Raw genomic sequence first — 12630 nt, 5'->3', positions numbered from 1 at the left:
TTCAATTGTTGTCCGGTTACATAAATTTTTGAAATTTTAAATTTTAAATTTTTTTGCGTTCCGCGTTTTTCTTTGCCAACCGAATTTGAAAAGAAAATTCTGCCACACCGTTTTGTTGGAGCCAAGTGTTTGCTCTGTTGACGAAACTACCCCTCACCATGTTGCGACTTCTGGCAACTAATGCTGGTGATTTTGGGAATTTAAACATGGTTGTCACTTGACGGTGTTCCATTCACCATTCAGTGCCTACGTAATCAATTGGATGTTGGAAAATTAACAAATAATATCATTTTCTTAATTTAATTAATCAATATCAATAAATGGCGTCGTAGAGTTTCTTCTATGTCAAAATTGAACCAATAATTCGTTAGTTGTTGAGTCTCACATCATTAACATTTTTCCATAAGGTAGGGATACCCACTATGTTGCTTGCTGCCAAAACAACATACATGATACAACTGCGCTTTTGCTATCATATATCAATTAAGTAATTAGATTACTACTAATAGCTTGTACGATAAATCATGTAAAAATTTATTCTTCTTTTTCTTTTATTTTATACCATTTAGGAAAATGTGTATTTAAAAAATTTGCATATACAAATTAATTTTGATTTTCAACAACCTAATTCATATTTCGTAATAATGTGAGGGAAATTTAATTTAGTATCTATTTTTTATCTTTGTTTGTATATATTTTAGAATATAAATACAAAAATAATAAGATATGAAAAAAAAATGGTCTTTCTATTTGATCATGCTATAATCCAAAAGATAAAGTTATGGTCTGAATAAAACAGTCCAATAATGAAAAAATAACTACCCACTTATATAAATCACAAGACTTTAAGAGGTAATAGATAAGTTATCATCCTACTTCTATAAATATTCTATTTGATCTAAATATTTTTTTAATTTCTAATCAACTTAAAAACTGCCTAAAATTCTTTCAAACTTAAGCATCGAGTCCATTGACATCCTTCCCTTAAAAAAGTCAGGATCTCACATTTAGGTCCACACCTTATTGATTTTAAATAATCCCTTAAAATACTATCGTATTTTCTGGTATACTAAATATAAGATAGAAATTGTAAATATTATTATTAATCTTATCTTTTATCGTTCTAAAACAATATTCAAATGGAGTTTAATTCTCAAAATAAGTCAAACAATGTTAAAATTGTACATTAAAGGTTACGTTACTGTGCGAGTGTAGTGTAGTTGAAATAGCTACGTATCTGTGTACATAACTCAAATGAATTTTTAATGCAAATTTGTTAGTAATAGTAATAAGTCAAACATGAAGGACTTATTCTTCGCAAGACAATTATGACTCTCTAGTACAACGAAAAATCTACATTAACTACTAAATTAATCAAAAGTATACACTTGAAGGGTGATAATACAATAACAAAAGCAGAAACGTAGCATATAATGTAGCTTTCAAAATAGCTTTTTAAAGATTAACAAAAGAATCAAGACCTTGCAACTTTTTTTTCAGTGTCAGAGAAGAATGAAAGAGAGTGAAGCTCAATTGGTACCTAATTGATTTGAACACTCTTTGATTTTGAAATGCAATCCACTAATTCCACTTTCTTTGTGCTATCAATAAATATGACAATGTCTTTCATAAATAAAAACTGCTTGAACTTACCATCCTAATCCACAGACGAGAATCAATCAATCAACCAAAATCAAAATATCTACTTCAATTATTATTGATAAAAGTACTTAAATTTTGTTTAAGTCGACATTTTGATTCAATGAAACTTTTTTTTCTCTTCATACAAATATATTATTTACATGATTGTTCGAAGTTTTACAATCTAATTCCTTCATGAGGATTTTTTTTTTCCAAAATATAAAATTTTATTTCTATATAAAAAAATAGTATTTGATATTCCTATGTCAAAGAAATAAAAAATTAAAACATATCCTCAATTATTATGTTTCTTATGAAAAAAGCTCTTCTTTTTTTCGGTACTGAAATTATTTTGAAAATTTAAAATACATTCTAGAAAATATAGACAATAAAACAAACGCATTCTAATTTATTATTGAAAATATTAAAAACAATTCCTAATTATTTGTAATACTAATAAACAAATTCTTTTTAATACTTAGCTATAATATTCTCGAACATAATATTCCTTAGAATTTAATTCCTTGAAATATATTTCTTTAACATTGGAAGATCTTTTTAATTTTAATATGGAGAGAGGGTTGGTGACTTGGTGTATAGCAGAGTTATGAAGGTATATGGTATTTCACCAGGGTATGAGGACTGTACAAGACAAATCGGACCGTCCGATTGGAGGTACTGAAAACTCTAGATCCGATTTGTGTACTGACAAAAAATCCTGGGTCCAATTTCAGTATCCACGAAATTCTGCTCCACACAAATTAGACCGTCCAATTTGTGTCCCTCTCTCTCTGTAATGAAATTGGACGGTCCGATTTCTTCCCACTAAAACAAAAAATTGAACGCCGTTACAACCGTGTGTCAACCTTGTATAAAAAAAAATCTTGCCACCTTGGAACAGATTTCTAAAAGAAAAGCCTTATAACAGATGCTGTCAAAAACTGTAGGTGACTACTGAAGGGAAGGGACATGTGAGGGGAGACGTAAGAAAAAGGTGAATGTTGACATAAGGGTAAGAAAGATGAGGGTTGAGGGTTGCTTTGTTGTGACAGTAATATAATGTTTGAATGATTGGATTGGACTTAACAAATAGAAAAGGTATTGACTGTGTCACAACATATTTGTATAAATTTAAAAATCCAAGAAATTTATAATTGAAAATTTTTATCATCGAATATTATGTTTTTTTTTCCGTTTATATTTTAACATAAGAAATACTTATCTATTTTTTAGATGTAGATATAATATATATGTACCATTTGACAATTTCTATAAATAAAAATTTGTTCTTCCACGGATTGAGGCAGTGGTGAAGGGAGTAAAAGTTGCATGAACCTGTTTAGAATTGGCACTGTCGGATTTGGATCTGATCAATGGCACGAAGGTAGGTAGCAAAAGTTGGGAAGGGTGAGGACTCACCACCTGATTGAGTCTCCAAAACTTTAAGAAAAGGGCCGGCAAATTAAGGTGTTATGCAATTATGTTGTCCCCTTCTCATGTCCTATTTCCAATCCCAAACCCTAATTTGGATAATTGGGCTGGGCTAGAACCCCTTCTAACCTAACTTGAATTGTCTATAACTTTCGTAATTAATCAATTTGAGTTGGTCAAATAATTAACTCACTTATCCATTTAAATAAATATCTAAAATTCGAATATTACTTTGTGCATACAACAATAAACGAATCTTTGATCTACAATGAATATATTCATAACCTTAATTTTTTTAATAGACAAAAGACAAAAATATCCAATATGATTTGTTTGATTAGAAGTGCCTTTTTTCAACTCGCTCTTTATTATTCACCGAGCTAATAGGATGTGTCCAATTAATTTGAATTCTATCTAACCATAGGAAAGAGAGAATCAGCTACAAAAGAGTTAAAAAGTTTGTACATGTAACAAATATCTTCATCATTGAATACATACAAATTAATTAATTCCTGGAATATACGCCTTTTCTGAAAAAGGATTCTTAGAGTTCATTTCATTGGAGTTTGTCTAAGACCTTTTCTTTCTAAGTTGTAGAGATTTTGATCTGATCTAGTGTCTCATATGGATGTCATACATGAACACATGCATGTTATATATTATCAGAAAATATAAAAAAGGCATATTATGGAGGGTTGCCATTTGGCGGTTTATTGTGAAACAATAAATAGCCGAAAATCAAATATTATTTTTCCCGAATTATCTCACAACCCTTGCTTTTACAGGTCACAACATGTGCACACAAACTGCCAGACCCAATAAAATAACAATGCATAATAATTTAGCATCATGTGTAATGCAAAAAAAGGGAGGAGAAAATGCAAATTGATTTTGCATCTTTGGTATTGTCGAAAAAGAAAAGGAACATTGATACAACTTTAGACGTGGATAGCAAGTCACCTGCAGTCTGCACCAACTGCTTCAAGAATGGACTTGAAACCATCTCTTTCCAAGCATTCAGCTAACTCAGCCTAAAACCAATCAAGTAAGAATGAGAATTTTGGTGAATTAGGGCCTTCAACCAACCACAATATTGAACATGTGCAACTTTTAATACCTTTATTTGTGGAATAAGTGCAGGTCCCCCATAAGCGAAAGCGGTATATAGCTGAACAAGAGTTGCTCCAGATCTTATTTTCTTGTATGCATCCTCACCACTAATCGATACCAAAACTTATGAGAAATTATTGTATAGTTTATGTCCAATTTTAAATCATAAAAAGAATACTTATAACAGGTAGGTAGGTAGCTAGAAACCAAACTATACACATGAAGTAGAGGAGAAACGTGCAGTTTTACCTGCTAATGCCCCCACAGCCAATCAAAGGAATCTTGCCCTGATTTGCATTAAAAATTGACAATTATTAATGAAAACTGATGCCAAGAGAATGGATCTTGTCATGTAAAAATGACAGATCGCAACAACTGATTAGATGCTCCTGAATCCTATATAATTAGCTCCACCAACTTAATAAATTGGTCAAAATCAATGCATAACATGTGAGCTTTTTATATTAGAGGAACCATCCTTAGGGATGCTAGAATGAACTGGAGATAGAGGACTTGGTGCTCTAAACCAACTATTATAGTAGTTCTGTTTACAAATCACAACACAAAAAAAAAAAAAAAAAAAAAAAAAAAAAAGCATACCCGTGTCAACATATACATCTGCTTCAAGATATTGGTAGAGAGATCAAAAAGAGGCTTCCCACTCAACCCACCAGCTTCTGAAGCTAATGGATTGCTACTGACAGTATCTGGTCTTGAAATGGTTGTATTTGATATAATCTTGACACAATAAACAAATGAAACTAAGCACAACTTAAGATTGCATCGTTCTCAAGTTTGACAATTGACAGTACCAAAGTGTATAGACATACCAGTCCATCCAAGTTAAGAGCCACAGCAACCTGTAACCAAAGTATTAGCCGTTAATACAGCAAATGATGAAGATAGGAGAATAAATTAATATTCAGACTTACTGCAGCAATGTCTTCAAGGTCGTCCTTTGACAAATCTGGAGCAATTTTTACCAGCAACGGAGGTGGACCCTCATCACCCCATTGCATTTCATCACGAGCAGCTTGTATCTTCACAAGAAAGGAAAATTGGCTAGAATCAATCTCACAATTATGCAAGACAAGAAACAGAACAAGAAACCATCACATTTTAGTTTCTACCTTCTTCACAAGATCCTTCAATTGCTTTCTTCCTTGAAGCATGCGCAAGCCAGGAGTATTGGGTGATGAAACATTAATCACCTAGGAAAGGATCATATCATTAAACAGTAGACGTTACAAGGCTTTCGTCTCAACAGTTTGCAATATACCATTTGGATGCACATTCATATGTACAAATATGTACGCTGGAGTAAGTTAAACAAATGTTAAACCACTAAATAACTTCCTATCGATTTTTTTTTCCAGCGACCCATTTATGCATTATGTCTTTATTGATGTGTGTAAAGAGAATAATTTGATCATACTTTTATTGATCTCCAATATATAGTGATAATTCAATGGTTGAATTGATAAATATTCATCCTTTATAAGAAGTTATTAAGATGAAAACATGCTTGAAACAACCGTGTGTATAACATCAAAGAGAAGCTCAAAAACATAATCTTATGGTCCAGGCAGTCAAATTGAATATTTGAATGCATGGGAATTTCAAAGTGTGAGAGATATTAACCAAAGCTCATAAGGCTTTCTCTGGACACATGAAGCTATTGTCATGTTGCACCAGACACTATCAAAGTTTATTGTAACTCTATAGTTAGTAGGTGTGTGCCCACACTTCAGACATGATCACAATATGCAAAGTGCAGGATAGCAATAATTTTATTTTTAAATAAGATTAAAAAAAAAAAGTAAAATTGCGCAGATTCATGTCAACCCAACAAACAAGAATAGATACGAACTAAACTTCTAATTACATAGACTGCACTTATCAAACTGCACAAACTAAGTTACCAAGTATATATGTTAGGAATTAAAGAAGTGTATGTATACATATAATCAGCACTCAATCGAATGGAGATGGGATCATGTCGTTTAAGGTTTAAATCTTTCTTTTCTTTAGGCATATAAGAAAAAGAATGCTTACCAAGTAATCAGCATACTGGGACAGTGTATGAACCCCTTGAACATAGTCTGCTGCAGCATCTTCACTTGTCTTGTTCTTTCCAAGATTGACACCGAGAATACCAGGGCCAGCTTTCCCACCATGTTTGACATCATTATTGGATGTACGTGAACTAGATGAAGTTTCATCTAACTTCCTCTTACCATGTTGAGCACCCAGGCGCTTTGCAACAGCAACAATTCCTTGACTATTAAAGCCACATCTATTTATAATAGCACTGCACATTTAAATTACCATTATTAGAGAAACATAGATAATTAACAAACAATCCAAAAATCCATCATCTGAAAAGTAAAACTTCTAAATCTTGAACGACCACAAATTTCTTCTACATTCTAAAGAGACTAGAAAAATTAAACAAAGAAAAAATAAATCCTATATAAATTATTCATCTGCAGCAGAGGAAAGAAAAAAAAATTACAAACTCTTACCCTTCCTGTCGCAACCTAAAAATTCGAGGCTTCGGATTACCATCCTGTGGGACAGGAGTAACAGAGCCAACCTCCACAAAGCCAAAGCCCATACCAAGTAATCCATCCACAGCCTCAGCATTTTTATCAAAGCCTGCAGCAAGACCTACAGGGTTGGAGAACTTCCTTCCCCAAACCTCTAGCCCTATGATTGGGGGGTCAACCCTCTTCTCTCTTGGAACCCAACCACGAGCTGCAGCTGAAACAGCTAGTGTGTGTGCAAACTCCGCATCCAACAAAGCAAAAAAAGGATTCACAAGTTTTGTTGCTGAGAATAACCATCCACTGCAAAGAAGATAAATCTGGATCATCATTGTTCATGTAGGAATTATACAATTCAATTCCAAATCGTGCATTATCAGAAACCTATATCTAGAGAAAAACCTTTACACTTTGTATAAGAAAGTATGCAGAACACATTCCCAGCTGATAAGAATTGTTTAAAGCATAGCCAGTTTATTTCCTTAAAAAAATGCAATATAACATATTAATACCAGATGCCGATTAAAGATGCAAAACAAAATGCATACAGCAGTCAAACTCCCAAATGAAGTACCAGAAAGTAGCTTCATCCACAGTACTCACATAAGCTCCACCAGCTATAACTATGCCTATGGTGGCACCTGTCAACAACCTTCCCTGTTATTCAAAGTAATCACTGGTAAGTAAATGACCTCAGATGTCAACATAGTATAATGTATAATTAAATACTGATACAAATAATAATAATAATAAAAATATATGTTACTACGAACTCAATCACAAAATAAACAAATTGCTCGTTTTCCCCACAAATATTTTTGCACTAATTTATTAACATGTGAGCTCACCCCCAACAACATGCACACTGTTTTCTTATTGCAGCATGGAAAGCGAATCAGGCACCTTCCAACCTAATTTCTATCGCATAAGTTATTCTTTACGATGAAAATGCAAGGCATCATAGCAACAAGACAATGCACTTATGCAAAGACAATGTAAACGAACATATATGCACACGTGCGCATACAAGAAAGAAGAAAATGCATACTTTCTTGGAATGGTGACTGATCTTAGGAGCACTTTCTGGTGCGGAAGTAGAGAAACATCTGAAACGAGGAAGTGGAGGATTCGAAGAAACCCTTCTGAGCAAAACCTCTTTCAGTAACTTTCTAGAAGACCATGCTGCCATGAGTTTGAAGAAGAATTTACAGAAACCGTAACTTTAACGCTATGTCCAGAAGCAGAATCCACGAAAAAAGCTAAGCAGAAACAGCGAGAGATTCCCAAAGTTTCAACCTTTCCGCTTCGAAAATCTTCCAAAGCGAAAAAGGGTAAGTGAGAAAGCACAAGAGAAATAATATGGAACCTATCGTGCTTCCCAGAGCAATACTACGAAGAAGGTTGAGAAGTGTGGATTTCGGGAGAGAGTAGCTGCAATACTTTCAACTCGGGGAATGGAATGCGGCGGCAAAGCGATATTCGGCGGCGTAATTGCCGTCGCGAGTGGAGGCGGTGTGTTACAAGACGCAGAACTAAAACCTCTGGGTTCAACACTTCAACCACAAAACGAAGGGGAAAAGCACCTTTCTTCTAATCAAACGACCTCGTTTTGATCGTCGAAGAGTAGGTCATAAAAACTTAATGGGCCAGACCACTGGGTTGATAAGCCCATTAAAACATTTTAGACAAAAAATTTACAGCCCAAGAAATTTAAAATGATAGCCCAGACCAGCCCAACTCAACCTAATCCGAGGAAACGTTAATCAATAATGAGCTGAAATGATTACCAAAAGAAAAGTTAATCAATGGGAGTGACCGTTACTTAAAACTTGACAACTGAAGAAACTGCGTCTTCTTCTTCGTTCTTCTTCTGCTTCTCTCTCTCTCTCTCTCTCTCTCTCTTGTTCTGAGCTTCTAATTCGGATGGAAGCTCTAGCTATTTCAACCGTCTTAGCTCGTCCTACTCCCTCTTCCAATGGAAGCTTCTTCTCCGGTTCCAGATCTAGGTCTCAGCTGCGCCTCCGCCGTGGGACGCTTAGATGCACTGCTCAATCTCTTCCTCTAGGTCATTCCGACTCTTCACTCTCTTTTCGCATTGAAATTTTTGGATAATTATCAAATTCTATCAATCTTTTATTAATGGACTTTTTTTTTTTTGTGGCACTGGTTGCTGTTGTGTTCAGTGGACAATGCAGCGACATTCATAGAGGCTTCGAAGTTGGGGAACGTGATACCACTTTACCGATGCATATTTTCTGATCATCTGACGCCGGTTCTTGCGTACCGGTGCTTGGTGAAGGAAGACGAGAGGGATGCTCCAAGCTTTCTCTTTGAGTCTGTGGAGCCTGGCCTCAGTGTTTCAAACATTGTGAGTGAACACAATAAACAAATAATCCTTTGTTTTGGTCCAATTCAGTCTTGTTCTTTCTAAACTTTGTGATTAATTTTGTGTTAGGGGAGGTACAGTGTGGTGGGAGCTCAGCCATGTATGGAGATTGTGGCCAAAGAGAACATGGTTACAATCATGGACCACCAGGAAGGAAGCCGGACAGAGGAAATCGTCGAGGACCCTATGGTCATTCCTCGCCGAATCATGGAGAAGTGGACACCCCAACTCATCGATGAACTTCCAGAAGCATTTTGTGGTAGGTGAATCAAACTCACTCATAACTGCATTTTTATGCATCTAGGTCTATTTGTCATTACTGCTTCATGCATTTTCCCACACTTGAGATAAATATGAATGAGATCATCAGTGATATAAAAAATATCCCTGGTATATTTTTATACCATGTGCCATTTTCTTTTCTCCAGGTGGTTGGGTGGGTTATTTCTCTTATGATACAATGCGCTATGTAGAAAAGAAGAAACTACCCTTTTCTTCTGCCCCGATGGATGACAGAGGCCTCCCTGATGTTCATCTGGGCCTTTATGATAATGTTATTGTGTTTGATCATGTTGAGAAGGTACTGTCATATTTACCATGTATTGTACAAGTTTTATTTTAGAGAATTCCTGCTTCGGTGTATGATTTTATATTCACCTTTCATGCTAACAGCAATACTCATCAGAGGAGAGTCGGGTGACATTATTCTTTCTATCTCTTTTTATGAATGTTTTACAAGACCCCACCCATTTGACCTGAATAAATTGGATAACTTACTAGAGCTTGTAGCAAGATGTACTGAATCTTGTAATTAGATTCAAACAAGTTATGTTCATTAGAATCACCACTTGGAGAATAATTTCATTTTATTTATTTGACTATGTTCAACTCAGAAAGCATACGTGATTCATTGGGTTCGGTTGGACCGATATTCTTCTGCTGAGGAAGCCCTCAATGGTGGAATGGAGCGACTGGAAACTCTAGTATCTAGGGTGCATGACATAATTACGTGAGCAATCTATTCTTATCCTGTTAATCTTCTTGTTGGCTTAATTATAAAATTGGGATGGAATTTGGTTATGTTAGATTTGAGTATCTACGTTTATCATTGTCAATATCAGCCCAAGGCTGCCTGCAGGTTCAATAAAGCTACACACTCGTCTCTTTGGTCCCAAACTGGAGATGTCAAACATGACAAGCGAGGAATACAAGCAAGCAGTTTTGCAGGCTAAAGAGCACATACTGGCTGGTGATATTTTTCAAATTGTACTGAGTCAACGATTTGAACGGCGAACCTTTGCCGACCCATTTGAAGTCTACAGAGCACTGAGGATTGTTAATCCTAGTCCATATATGACTTATTTACAGGCTTGTCAATTTCCCTTGACATAATTATTTATAAGTTAGTCACCTTCAAAGGTTAGGTTATTTAATCATTTACTGTTAACAGGCCAGAGGAAGTATTTTGGTAGCTTCAAGTCCAGAAATTCTTACACGAGTAAAGAAGGTAGTATTCTGTAACAATTAATCAAATACATAACATCATCTTTTAATTTTTCATACTCGGAACATAAATAATTTAATTCTATGATATAATTATAATGGGATTGTTGACCTTTTTAAATTGCTCTCATTTTACTTAAACTTTTGGTGATGCCATGAACTTTACTAATAGGCGTTTCATATTTTGTTTGCAGAAAAAAGTTACCAATCGTCCCCTTGCTGGGACTGTTAGAAGGGGGAAAACACCAAAAGAAGATATGATGTTGGAGAAGGAACTTCTGAATGATGAAAAGCAATGTGCAGAGCACGTAATGCTAGTTGATTTGGGGAGAAATGATGTTGGAAAGGTTTATACTTCTCTATTCTGGACTTGTGTCTTCAAATTTCACGTTGAATGTTATTACTAGAATATGAAAACCTAATGCTTTTTAATAAGTTGTGCATCCCCGTATCAATCATTTCTTCTATTGTTCTAGCTTTGTGGTTTATGCAAGATTGATTATGCAGGTCTCAAAACCTGGTTCAGTTCAAGTTGAAAAGCTCATGAATATTGAGCGTTATTCCCATGTCATGCACATTAGCTCAACGGTAAGGTCTTTGTTGATTCATATATATGGGAGCTAATGAGCTAGTTTCCCTTTGTTTTATTAGTTTATTTGATTTAGTTTTTCAAAAAATCCAGTTTCTCCAGCCTGATCTGTTTGAAGTGAAGAAACTTGTCTCAAATGATGGAAACTTATTCATCTTTGCAGGTCACTGGGGAGTTGCTAGATGATTTAACATGCTGGGATGCATTGCGTGCCGCTCTACCTGTTGGTACAGTTAGCGGAGCACCAAAGGTAATGTTCACCTGTACTTTGTAGATGTAGGGTCTTGATTGTCACCAAATCAATAGTGCAATCAAATATTTGACTTGTTTGGGGGCCCTAAGTAGTTGTCGATGTCATTGTATATGCTGGAAAACAGGTGAAAGCCATGGAGTTGATTGATCAGTTGGAAGTAAGAAGACGAGGGCCATATAGCGGGGGGTTTGGAGGCATATCTTTTGCCGGTGATATGGATATTGCCCTTGCTCTAAGGACCATAGTTTTCCCTACCAACACCCGTTTTGACACAATGTACTCGTACAAGGATGTCAACAAACGCAGAGAATGGATTGCCCATCTTCAGGCAGGAGCAGGAATTGTGGCCGACAGCGATCCGGCGGATGAGCAAAGGGAGTGCGAGAACAAAGCTGCTGCCCTTGCCCGTGCCATTGATCTTGCAGAATCTTCTTTTGTAGACAAAGAATAGTTTTATCCAGGAATTGACAATGTGGGAGCAAACGATGGGATTCCATCATTGAAGAATCGTATTTTGTTATCTTGTCTTGGAATGTAGACGAAAGTGGAAAAATGTAAGTCTTAAGGTATTTGAGAGTAGGGATGGCAATACAATTCGTACCGCAACTATAAGTATCCACCCTGCTCGACTGCTCCTACCTAGTTGGGGCTAGTAATTATACGATCTCGTGCAGGATGGATTTTGAGAGAAGTAGAGTCGGGGTCTGGATGTACCTGCCCCAACAAGAGGTTATAGAAGCGAAGCTGGGCAAACTAGGGATTTACGGTACAAGTATTTACTACTAATAAATAATGGTAGAACTAGTTTTATATGGAATAAACTCAGCAGGACGAGAGACCAGGATTGGTAGTGCGTAAACCTAATCCGGATTATTGTCATCCTTACCTTCAATTTTGGATTTAGCTCACATTTTTTTAAAACATATATTAAAGTTTCTATATAATTTTTTTAATAAATACAAAATAAATATATTACAAAATTAAACTATAATATCTTTTACAAAAAATTTCATAATTAGTAACTTAAAACACATATTAGTTAAATCTATAAAAAAAATTTCAAAATGAGTTTTTCTGTCAAGTGTTTAATAATTTAAATATTTTAAATTAATTCCTTAGTTTTACAATTGCACAAAAATATCATAATAAAAATATTATTTATGTACATTAA

General features: G+C 35.0%; 2 protein-coding genes across 2 annotated transcripts; one reads left to right on the top strand and one right to left on the bottom strand.

The window, feature by feature from the left end:
- Positions 1 to 3800: 3800 nt before the first annotated feature.
- LOC112712251 (dihydroorotate dehydrogenase (quinone), mitochondrial) lies at positions 3801 to 8334 on the bottom strand. Its single transcript, XM_025765081.3, has 11 exons — positions 7777 to 8334; positions 7303 to 7385; positions 6708 to 7031; positions 6238 to 6493; positions 5313 to 5393; positions 5115 to 5222; positions 5013 to 5042; positions 4783 to 4920; positions 4432 to 4469; positions 4190 to 4289; positions 3801 to 4103 (listed from the first exon to the last, which is right to left on the bottom strand). The coding sequence occupies exons 1-11, from the start codon at positions 7915 to 7917 to the stop codon at positions 4029 to 4031; spliced, it is 1374 nt and encodes a 457-aa protein (XP_025620866.1). The 5' UTR covers positions 7918 to 8334; the 3' UTR covers positions 3801 to 4028.
- Positions 8335 to 8499: 165 nt separating this feature from the next.
- On the top strand, positions 8500 to 12318 carry LOC112712250 (anthranilate synthase alpha subunit 2, chloroplastic). Its single transcript, XM_025765080.3, has 11 exons — positions 8500 to 8793; positions 8912 to 9096; positions 9184 to 9373; positions 9543 to 9694; positions 10008 to 10123; positions 10236 to 10482; positions 10565 to 10621; positions 10812 to 10964; positions 11125 to 11205; positions 11370 to 11456; positions 11584 to 12318. Exons 1-11 carry the CDS (start codon positions 8652 to 8654, stop codon positions 11908 to 11910), a joined length of 1737 nt encoding a protein of 578 aa, XP_025620865.1. The 5' UTR covers positions 8500 to 8651; the 3' UTR covers positions 11911 to 12318.
- The last annotated feature ends 312 nt before the right edge of the window (positions 12319 to 12630 follow it).

The sequence above is a fragment of the Arachis hypogaea genome, chromosome 9 (genome assembly GCF_003086295.3).
Source record: "Arachis hypogaea cultivar Tifrunner chromosome 9, arahy.Tifrunner.gnm2.J5K5, whole genome shotgun sequence".
Lineage (NCBI taxonomy): Eukaryota > Viridiplantae > Streptophyta > Magnoliopsida > Fabales > Fabaceae > Arachis > Arachis hypogaea.
The sequence above is the reverse complement of the archived record's forward strand: the minus strand, read 5'-3'. Positions and strand labels throughout refer to the sequence as shown.